At 35.3% G+C, this 12,520-nt stretch overlaps 1 protein-coding gene across 1 annotated transcript in view; it reads right to left on the bottom strand.

Moving 5' to 3' along the window:
- Dhx15 (DEAH-box helicase 15) overlaps nt 1–3,427 on the bottom strand; it is a 43,830-nt gene extending 40,403 nt beyond the window's left edge. The window contains exon 1 of the mRNA XM_089644004.1: nt 3,292–3,427. Within this exon, the coding sequence (XP_089500130.1) occupies nt 3,292–3,341 (50 nt within the window). The 5' untranslated portion in view covers nt 3,342–3,427. The remainder of the gene's footprint in view (nt 1–3,291) is intronic.
- Nucleotides 3,428–12,520: the final 9,093 nt, after the last annotated feature.

Here is a 12,520-nt window from a genome sequence, read left to right as displayed (position 1 = left end):
TAGATAAGAAAATATACCAAATTTTACCTTCCTACCTCAACTCGTTTTTTTTTTATGGGCAGTTGAAGTTTGGGCAAAATAAGCGTTTTTACATATTCCGAGCACTCCGGAAGAGCTTGTACCTTCAATGAAAAAAAATTGTATCTTTGTCATTTATAGTGCAAATGCAATGAAAATTTTCAATATTATCAAGAAAACTATGCTGATTGCAGAAAAAAATAAATAAACCCTTTACATTTATCTACTTGACTTTAAAAAATTACCAAAAGTAATTTTTTAAGTAATTTTTGGGACGGAAAAGGTACTTTACAAAAAAGCAATATCTCGGGAAGGTACAGTGTTAATGAAGTAATTTTTTTTTTTATTCATATCTACAAATAGCATAGAATCACATACAAAAATAAAATTCATGGCATTTTACTTGCTTCAATAAATAAAATCCATTTTAAACTTTTTTCAAACTTTTTGTAATTTTTTTTTATTCTTATCTACAATAAACATAGTACAACCTAAAAAAATAAAACTCCTGGTATTTTGTGTGCTTCACAGTGTAGAAACGTTTTTAAAATAAGAAATCTTTATCATACAGAATTGTTCTAGGTTTTTTTAAATCTAGATACAAAAATAAATAAAATCCATTTTAAACTTTTTTCAAACTTTTTGTGATTTTTTTTAAGCTTGTTTTTTTTAATTTATGTTTTAACTAGCTGAAGTAAATAAAGTTTGGATGTTGTCAATTTTTTACTTTTCTGTACTTTCTATAAATATAATTTGCATGCATTATATATATAAACCTTCCGGAAGAAATTCTCTAAATGATAGTCCAAACCCTATCAAAATCCGTTGCGTAGTTTAGAAGAACTAAGCGCGCAAACAGACAGATACGGATAATGACTTTGTTTTTATACAATTCCGTAGTACATTATTTTGATGCATCTCATAAGGTTTAGCCAGCGTTAGTGCATGAAAAAATATCTTTATGACTTGATTATAAAACATCGACTTTTTTCTACTTTCTATAAATACAATATACATGTATTATATAAGTAAACCTTCCGGAAGAAATTCTCTAAATGATAGTGAAAAACCTATCAATATCCGATGTGTAGTTTAGCGAAGAACTAAGGGCACAGACAGACGCGGATAGCGACTTTATTTTATACTACCCAAACCGACAACAAGAGAACCTATTTTAGGGTTATGGGTCCATATTTTAGTTTAAATAAAAGAATAAAAAAACTAACCTTAAAACTTTGACATCAATAACAATGGCCGCCAAGTAACAAACGGTTATAATTTTGATGAAATAGCTAATAAAATGAGTTATTTTCCATTTTTGGAAACTGAAATACTTACTTCTCATTATTGTTTATAGTTTTAAAGATTTCGTGCTTTCATGCTTCTCAATTTCCCCCTTAAAACCATCAAAGCATTGTTACTGTCATAGGTAAGTAACCTGGTTCATAGTTTACAAGAAAAATATCACTAAATTGTGTATCTTATTATCACTAGCTTATGCGTACTGTACCGCTTGTAAAATCTCACTTGTCATAAATAACTAGTTTGCGGGAATTCTTTTGTTTTTCGGCTGTAAATTTTACTTGTCACAAACCAGTGATGCACAACCCACGGCGCAATTCTTGCGGCCCACATGTCAATTTCATACGACCCACTTGGCTATAGAGAAAAATCAAAATGTTTCAGATAATTCTTGCCTGGCTTAGAACATTTTTTTATAGAGTTTTGGTTCATTTACGCTGCGTGTCCTAAATGGAATCAAATTTGAAGAACCGGTTTGCATAACACCAAATACAAAAAAATAGACAGAAGTCTTAATTCTTGAAATTTCGCAGTCAACCCTCTCCCCCTTCCGCTCAACAAAAACCAAAAAAAAACCACTTATATGTAACGGCCTGCTTGAAAAATAGACAAAGCAGCGACCCCTCTGCTGAAAAGTTATCATCACTATCATTAATTTACCCTGTGCAGGGATGTAGGTACTCCTAACTAGGTACCTTCATAAATATATTTATTGGTTTTTAAAACAATATTGCCGATGGGTTGTCATACAAAAGACGTTAAAAGGGAACAAATTTCGCTTGACTAACGCGTAATTTATGACAATTTTACATGGTGTCACATTGTCTGTATATTTACCCAAAAGTATTTTCAAAATAAAATATGCATATTAACCGTTTGAGTGCCAAAAAAATTCATACAGTTGCTTGTAAATTGCCACCAAAAAAACATTATTTTTTATGAAACTATATATTTTTTTAAAACCCCATAAATTCTTTGAATTTTCAAGGATTTCGATGATTTTTTCGGTGTTTTATTAAAGAATATTGGTTTAGAATCACGCGGAGGAGGATCCTGAAGTCCAGGCGTTTCGAAAAAATGAGAATTTTACGTACCAACGTACTCGCGAATCAGAACACGACTGACGCAATCGATGGAAATCGACGATCGGCAATCTTCGTTAAAACACGAATCGACGAAAATCGACGATTGGCACTCAAACGGTTAAGCTTGTCTCTATGTTCTGTTTATTTACCGGGACTTCAGATACTGTACAATAAAAACAGGAGATTGTCCAGAGTTATGGACAGTAAAATCAAAAGGTTATCACTGTTTTCGCACACTGTAGGTACTGTTTCTGCAGACGTCCACCAAACGACTGGGATGAAAATATTGACGGGTCAATTGCAGTTCTGTTAATAGCATTTCAACTGCAATTATCAATAGCAGAAACATATTGACAATTGACATTGATCGTCTCCGTGTCGCTTTTGTATTATTTTTGGTAAATATTATATTTTAACACATCCCCAACAGAGTCCCAACACCCTGAAATAGTGGGACTGTGGCACCTCCAAATCGGGTATGTTGTGAAGCTAAAGGAAGCTGGGGACGTGAAGGAGATGGGAAGAGGAAGGTTGGGAAGTAGTATTGCAGTCACTCGATCGTTAGAGGATGTAACATAATCTAAAATTAACGTCCAACGTATTTGGCAGACAAAAAACACAGCATTTCGTGAAAACGTCAAAAAATATTTACAAACAATTTTTACAACGACAAAATCAGCACAAAAAACTGTGTGAATGCATCGTATACTATTAAAATAACGGTAATTTATATCTGATGTGAATATTCGCGTTAGTTTTGAAAAATAATTTGAAATTGATCACAAAAAAAACACGCTGTCAGAAAAAAATGTAAAATCGAAGGAGCTGCAAGATGTCAGAAAATGGTGATATTACATTGAATGACGTGCCGAATTTATCTAAATACCTTCGTTTTTTGATGAACGGATCCAAAACTTCAATTCTTCGCTTAGACATTGTTAAATTATTATTTATTCGTGCCTTTATTGCGAACAAAACAAAACATGCGATTCCTGCAACTTAGATCCAAGATGGCCGGCCTTTGACTAGCTTCACTTTCTTTCATACCAACTTTAAAATGTTTTTAGTTTTTGTAATAAATATTATTTTTGTGTTGTAAAAATTGTGTAATATGTAGTTATGTTTGAAAATATTTAAATGCTGTATTTTATTTATTGTTATTGGTTAAAAAATAACATTTCTTGTAGTATCCAACAGCAATACGAAAAAGTATAATATAAAAAACTCAAGCATTAATAGGCATTATTTATAAGTGTGTTAAGGCTGCTTTTGGTATACATATGCAACTAAGCGCTTTTGATAAAAGTGAACTAACTAAATATTTTAGTAACACTTAACTATTCAAAAGTTCACTCAATAATATACCGTATTTATATTTGTTCTAAGGCTGTTTTTGGTATATGAACATGTAATAGAAGCAAATGTTTTCAACAAAAATTACAAATAACTTAAAAATGTTCCAAATATGGAACTGTATTATAATAAACATATTATTATATTTCCAAAAAGTAAGCAATAATAGACCTATTTTTGTGCTAAGGCTGTGTTTAGTAAATTTACACTAAGGCGATGCACTACGTCGTGTAATATTTTAAATCGAGCCGCCATCAATAACACACCTTATGTATATGGCGATAAGGCTTAAATTCCCGCTTAACACCATCCACCTTTTTTTGTTTATGCAAGAAAAAAACATCTCCAAAAAGTGCCTTTTATTTTATTTTGTGGATGTTCAGGCACAAATATTTAAATGTCTTTCGATTATTTTTTAAATAATTTAATTTGCCACATCATTCAATAAAACTATAACCGAAAATGGGTTCGCAAGTAGGAGATTTTGAACTAAGAACAGTTTTCATATGCCTTATACATTATTTTTTTCTGGGCTTATAAAAAGACTTTGGGGGTATTTCACCATCCTCTTGATAGCTTATCCATAGGATAAAGTATATTTTCAATATACATTTTACAATTTATTTATTGATAAAGTCCGAGTTTATTATTCGGTGCTCGAGTCTATGAATAGTATCTATGTATGTATTGGATAGTTAACTGAGTTTTCTACATGTGGCGATTATTTATTTGTTTATTTATTTAAACATTATCCTATAGATAAGCTATCAAGAGGATGGTGAAACACCCCCTTTGATGGATTCCCCAATCTTAAGTTTGATGGATTCCCCAATCATAAAAAGCGGACTGCAATCTTTAGAGCACAGGCGTCAGGTAGGTATGCTGTCCTTGTTCTATCGGTATTACAATGGAAGATGCTCTGAGGAACTAGCGTCATTGATCCCTTCGGCACCGGTGCGTAGTCGGGATACACGCCAAACGCGCGCCCAACATTTGTACACGGTTGACATTTGTCACATGAGAACGGGTCGCTTCTACGATTCGTTCTTAAGTTCAACAGCTCGGCTGTGGAACGAACTGCCGGCCTCTGTGTTTCCTCCCTCCTACAACATGGGACTCTTCAAGACCCATGTTCACTCCTTCCTCTCCACAAAAAGACCCTCCACACAGCATCCCCAAAGATGACATAGGCCCTGAGGGAAATTATTTTCTTCAGGGCCTCCTGTGTGGAGTTAATATATAAAAAAAAGACTTACTCAGAAAAAATACTCGATTATTTCAAAGGCCAGGATATATTCTACTCGCAGTATTTAATTAAAGCATCTGAAACATTTCTAGGCGACCAAATTTTCAAACCAAAAACACGTGATTTTGCATTACTACGTAGTGCATCGCCTTAAGGCCTTCGTCCCATGAATAGCTGTTCAGACGTTTCAATTTTAGGCAGTCGTCGAAAAGTCAGTCAAAAATCAACATAAACTGAGTATTGTGGACCCTGCGCAGAAAAGTCTGACAACGAACTGCTCTTCAGACCTTTACCTTGCTTTAGCGAACTTTACTTTTCTGCGCAGGGTCTTATAGCACTCGGTATATAACGTCCTGCTGCAGACCGCCTTCGATTTAGGTAGTTAAAATTTGTGGTTGTATGTATTTTTGGATGAGAAATCTGAAAAAAAAAATTATCTCGACAACTGCGCCACCTGTCGGGTCCAAACCTATCCTAACCTACCATACACATTTACAAAATTTCATTGCTATCGGTTTGGCGGTTTCGGAGATTAGCGTGTGCGAACACAGTGACACGTGATTTATTAAAATAGACTTTTAAGCAAGCAGCCTATGTCTAGCCTTTGTTACTTCCCAGGCCTCCAGCTATCCATATGCAAAAAATGACGTCGATCGGGAAGAAGTACAAACAAATACACTGCAAAAATGCTTAATACCGCACCTGATTTTTGTTCTCAATGGTGCTGCAGCTAAATGGCGGGGACGAGAACATCTTTGAACCCTCTGGGCATCTTCGCGCATAACTTTGGTATTTCCGTGAAGCGTCGTCGTGAGGGATGCGAAGTCGGTCTGATTTGCATTAACTTGGCAGCTTACTACAGGAATTGGATGCCTTTGGACTCTATAGACGTCTTCGCTCAGAACTTTGACATCTTCGTGAAGCTGATTCAAGGATGTGAAGTCAGTCGAAATTATTTTCGAAATGCAGCTTACTACCGGAAGCGAAGGTCTTTGAACATCTTCACTCAGAACTTTGACATCTTTGTGAGGTATCTTGAAGGATGCGAATTCGGTCTGATTTACGCCCCCGTGGAAGCTATCTACCGGAATTAATCCCGGTACATCTTCGTGAAGCGCCTTGAGAGATTTGAAGTCAGTCTTAATTTCGTCTTTGTGGCAGCTGTCTCCTCCCGGTACCTCGCGCAAATCTTTGGGATCTTCGTAAAGTGTCTTGAGGGATGCGAAGTCAGTCTGAATTCTTTTCAAATCTTCCATGAGTGTGGTGATGTCCTGCAGACTGGCAGCAATGCTCGAGGATATACAGCTGCTGCAGCGCCATAAAGATTCCAGTTCCGACTGCAACCTTTGAAAGTTTTCGTTGGAAATGCCCCCACAAATTGTATGGAAATATTCCTGCCATGATGAGCATTTTGGGCCCTGTGATACTAATGTAGAGTTGTTCATGGTCGTTTGTTATATTTGTACTGTTTATTTATTTTCCAAATGTACCTATTTATTTATTTATTTCGTCTAAAAAAACTATCCAATCAACCATCACGCATTGTAAATAAACCTAGATATATATGGCACCGGATATTTATCCAGATACTTTTGGAATTGGTTCCTGTTAAAGGTTGTATTCGGATTTGTAGTGTAAAATATGAACAGGAAAAGGGGAGGGTTGTAGTGGGTTCAAACGTTTCAATTTTTGTTACTAAAAACTTGATCAACTTGAAAAAAGTTCACACTGGTCAGTGTGATTTCAAGTGTCGAGTTGAGCAATTAAAACTGAAACATCTGAACCAATATGAGGCAGTTTTTGAAAGAAAGGAACAGGTTCTTCGAAAAAAAAATCCGCTTCTTCAATATTCAAAGTTCAGATAAGTTTGTTCAAAGTTCAAAGCAATACAATTTCCACAAGGGTCCGGTTCTTCAGAAAAATAATATGGACCGTCTCTCATATGTATCTATAATATTTATTTATGTACAGATATGCTTAAATATATATTTTTATGAGTCGTGCGCGACGCACGGGCGTGGCGCAAGGAAGGTATACGCAACAAGAAATGATGATCATGCAGATGTAACTACTCTGTTAAAAGAAATAACAATGTTGAAGAACGACATGCGAAATCTAAAACTGAATGCACTGAACGATAACTTCGTAACTTGCGAAGACGTTACAAAAATTCGACAAGAACTGCAAGATTTTAAAACAACATAATATTCATTGAATATAAACAGAGATGTTACCACGACATCTGTTGACAATGCAACAAAGTTAAAGCCTACCTGTAGCAAAACTAAATAATCAGGCGAACATCAAGAAAACGATGCCATCTACCGATAAAGTCTCAAAAAAACAAAGTGTGGAATAAATCTTACAGAGGGACAAGTATACTGCATAAAACCAATGCGATGACAGCAAGTAAGGCGCTCCCAATAAAAAAAAAATCTCAAGAGCACTGTTAATCAAACATCAGAAACTACGAATGATTGGAGAGAAATTACCTGGAAAAAAATAAATACAATACAATAAATACATAGTTGTCTCCCGATTCGATCCGGAAACAACTACCGATGAAATATATGGGTTATTGGTCTCCCACAATATACACTGTAAAATAGATTTGCAACACAGACATATGAATATTAATAGACGAGAAGTTAAGGACGAGGGGTTAAAACAAGAGTTGCGGGACGCAGAGAGGAAAGCTGACTGTGATTCGTCAATAAATCAATCTGACAGTAAATAGGCATCTCGCATTATAATATCACCATTTAGTTCTTAAAAGTAAAATCTGCTTTTGAATGAATAGACATTTTTACTTGGAGGCGCAAATTACTCGCCACATTATGAACAAATTTGCGAAGTCCAAATTCGGCAAAATAAATTTCTTCTATTTTCAGAGTCGAATATTTCGTTTATGTATTTAGTTAAGACACTTTTATAAATGTTCATAATTTACTTCCCAGCAACCAACCAGCTTTGTGTTTCGCGTCCAGACGTATCTCGATGTGATAGTATATGTTTCTACAACTGATCCATATTATACAATGTGAATATGCTTAAAATAAAGTAAAATAATGCTTATATATGGAATGTAATACGACAGTTGGGTTTATTCTCTTTTCCACATCTATTTTTACAAGTTTTCATTGCACCATTTTGCCGTTATTTCGTAAAATGAACCGATGATGCCTCGACCATAGTTCGCACAAGAATGATGACGTCACGTTTTCTAAATTCACGGGAGGCCATACGCGAGCACAGCCGGCTCCAATGGAACCGGTATGGGGAGTGGGGAATAATACGTTTTTAATCACTTAGGGCAGGTCTACTAATATTCATATGTCTATGATTTGCAACTTTTAAAATTGGAATAAACAGTGAAAAATTCTCAGAAAATATCAAGGAGGAAATTTGGCCACTAGGTATCACAGTACGAAATTTTATTTAAAAACCGATCTTCACGCTGAACAGAGAATATAAATTTCTAAAAATGGATCCACATAAAAATACAAATTTTCTACGGATCGTATCTCAGAACTGTATGTCGATTCGACGGACAAAGCATTTTATACAAGATTTATGCAAAACTAATGACATAATACTGCTCTAGGAAACATGGGTTCTACCAACCGAAACAAACATATTTTCAAAATTCATCCCCAATTTTCAGGATATGGAACTTCAGCCGTAAATCTAGCTGATAGCCTTTTAATTGCACAACCTTATGATGGGGTCGCAATCCTATAGCGGGATTCTATTTCTCTCGACATAGTGCAATGCTCTGAGTCAAGACTGGCGGCAATACAAGTAACTGTAAACAGTGGCAAAATATTATGTTTTTCAGTTTACATGCCGACAAATAAACCCGAAAATCTTGAGGAATTCACAAGCATGAGTAAATGCAATAATCAATGAAAGGAATTCGTCGAGCGCGATTATTTTAAGCCATTTCAATGCAGATTCCAAAAGTCTGTTTGGCCGAGAACTTGAAAATTTTTGTCGATATCAAGTTGATGAACTGTAATACTTTTACTTATGTGAGTGATGCCCATAGTACCACAAGCTGGCTAGATCACTGTGTCGTCACAAAAGCTCTAGAAAACGCTATAGCTAGCGTAGATGTCCAATATGATGCAGTGTGGTCTGACCACTTGCCAATGTAAATAAATATCAACCTTCAATTTCTACCAGCCTTTGTGGAATCGTGTAATGATAATATGATTGATCCTTCTAGATGGAATCCAAAATCGAACGTTGAAATAACAAAATATACTGAAACTGTTAACGGCAAACTTCGAATCATAATTCAAGATTTCGAACAATCAGAACTTGATATAAAATCAGCGCCAAAATCACATGAAAATCAAATAAATTTCCTGTATAAAACTGTTTTAGACACTCTGTGAAGTGCTGCCTCTACCACATTTAATAAAACGAGTCGAAAAAATAGAAACATTCCGGGATGGAATCATTTGGTTGCAGCCAAATATGCAGAATCGAGACGCGCCTTTCTTTCATGGCTCGAGGCCGGAAAACCACTCAGAGGGCCGGCTGCCAAAGACAGGAAAAAGTAACGAACGATTTTCAAAGTAGCTCTGAAAAAATGCCAACAAAGAGAAATTCAACAGCGAATGGATGGTATTGCCACCTCACTCATAAATAAAGATATAAATTTTGGCAAAAAACTTCTTCAGAATTGAAAACTCCTCTTTGTGTGAATGGAGTAAAAGGAAGGGAAAATATCGCCAATGATTTGGCGTAGTGAAAAGTAGCGGAAAAATCTCTGATGGTAATGTTACCACTAACAGCATTACTCCACATATGGTAGAAAGAGCTGTAAGAGAAATGTCTACAGGAAAAGCCACAGGACATGACTCAATAGCTCTTGAGCACATTAAGTATGTTGGGCCAGCGATTCATATTATCCTAGCAAAACTTTTTTCAAGTATTACACGTTATAGGCACATCCCGAATGAAATGACGAAGACAGTAATTATTCCCATAGTTAAATCTACAAAATTTGATCCATCCGTGATCAATAACTACCGACCGATTTCACTCTCGACCGCTCTGGCAAGATTATTTGAAAAAATTTTATTGACCGTCGTAACAGACCATCTAAAGACAGAGGATAACCAGTTCGGATTTAAATCTGCACTGTCAACATCTATGGCAATATATTCCTTGAAAGAAACCATCAGCTATTATAAACTAAGGAAAAAGCCAATCTATACCTGCTTTCTAGATTTAAGCAAAGTGTTTGATCGTGTTTGTCAAAATAAACTCTGCGAAAAACTTAGGAAAGGAGCAGTTTCGGAAGATATAATAGTGATTTCAATTTGGCACACGCAGCAAGAAAATGTGGTGAAATGGTCTGGCGAGTTTTCCAACTCATTTTATTTAAAAGGTAAATTTTAGAAAGGCAAGGAGGAAGCATGTCTCCAGCACTCTTTAATATACATATACACTGATGAACTAATTCAAAGACTTAATAACAGTAAGATAGGTTGCCATGTTCAAGGAGTATGTGTAAATAATAGGATTATGCAGATGATATGGTTCTGCTAGCACCGTCACTTAGCGCACTAATGAAACTACTCCAAATATGTGAAGATCTTGCAAACAATCATAACCTTGTATATAATACGTCCAAATCAATCGTTATGGTTTTCAAATGCAAAAGCTAAAACATGCGAACACTTTTAGTATGGCTAGATTTAAGGAAAATGGATGTTAGTCGTAGTGTCAAATACCTGGGAAATATTATCACAGACGACCTGAAAGACATCGAGGCTATGGAAAGGCAAAGAAGAGCGATATCCGTTAGAGCAGGTATGCTGTCAAGTCGTTTTCACTTTTGCAGTAGAAACGTGAAAAAGATTCTATTCGACGCATTCTACACTTTGCTGTACACGTCAGAACTGTGTGTGGATTACACTCAATCCCAATGGCATAAGCTAAAAGTCGCTTACAATAATGCTTATCGCCAACTATTCCGCCTACCGAGATACTGCAGCGGTACGGAAACGTTCCTGGATCGACGAGTGCACTCTTTCAGAGCACTTCTCCGCCACCACATGGGAAGCTTATGGCACAGACTACGCCAATCAAGTAATACAATCATCACTGCCATGGTTGCCTGGATGGATTCCCCCCTGATGGCCCTATGGTATATCCAAATATCCTCCATAAACGGATGCTTACACACATTTTTTTGTTTATCTTTTTTTCATATTTTTTCTTTATTAGTATTTCATTGCACTATCCCTGCATACATTCTGGAATAAATTCTTATCATTATTATTATGTTGTTTTGATTGTGTATATATTGTGGAAACTTGTTGAATTCCGCTGCACGCAAAAAAATATATAAATAGGTATAACACAGATCTCTCACTAACACTCCACTGATTTTAAAGTTGACATAAAAACTTTTTATCTTTAAAATAGACGTCTTTAGCTGATTTATCATTATTTGGTTAATATTGTACACGCCCAAAGTGTTGTACTGTTTTTATAGATATTATCTAAAAGATATCTATATGTACTAACTTTATTGAGATAAGACAAGAATTATCATTTTTTTATTCTAATCTAAAATAACACTAAGCCTAAGCTAATGTGTAACAACAGCAGAGATGAGCAAAATGGGTACCCAAAACCATTTGAAATGCAAAATGGAAATGGGTCAAAACTTTTCCATTTGAAAATGCAAACTGGTTTTTGGAAAAGCATTTCAATTGCAAAATACCTATTTTCAAAATGCATTGAAAATGCAAAATGGTTTCTCAGGTCAAACAATAAAATAATTATAGAATTTTTAAACAATTTTGTCATTTAATAATGGACATCAATGTAGAACAAACATATTACATGATGGTAAATCCAAAAACACCACGACTAGAGATTATGAAACCACAAAAAATTTGCGCGGGACTAATGTTGCCAACGTAAAAACATAGAAACTGCTATCTAACATTTAATATTACAGCGTCATGGCCCCATGTTCAGTATTTGAATCAGTATTTTTTATAATGGTATCACTCAATTGCCAGGGCTCCTACCAGGGAGCAACTTGACAAATGTAAATTATCTCTCATAGCGAGGTTGAGGACCGACTGATATTTGGGGCTTATGAAAAAAAGATGAGTGGAGATAGTAGGAAGAATGTTGCAAAAAAGCATTTAAAATGGAAAATTCATTGAGAAAAGCATTTAAAATGCAAAATGGTTTTTAGAAAAGCATTTAAAATGCAAAATGGAAAATACCCATTTTGCATTTTGCATTTCCATTTGAAATGGATTTATTTGTAATAAAGCACATCTCTGAACAACAGTGATAGTGATTTATGACTAGAATAAAGTATCTCTACTGAGTGTTTGTTGTTTTTTTTTATATGTTAAACTAGCTTAAAAGATTCGGTGCCGGCGACTCCGGCCGCAGCCATAAGTAGTATGCCTGCACAAACATGGCGGATGGTTGTTTTTGTAGCTGGCGTTGTTGTTGACAATTGTACCAACAT

The sequence above is a fragment of the Hesperophylax consimilis genome, chromosome 20 (assembly GCF_061612785.1).
Source record: "Hesperophylax consimilis isolate HC1 chromosome 20, BYU_Hcon_1.0, whole genome shotgun sequence".
Taxonomy (NCBI): domain Eukaryota; kingdom Metazoa; phylum Arthropoda; class Insecta; order Trichoptera; family Limnephilidae; genus Hesperophylax; species Hesperophylax consimilis.
Note: the sequence above shows the minus strand (reverse complement) of the source record. Positions and strands in the feature narration are given on the sequence as shown.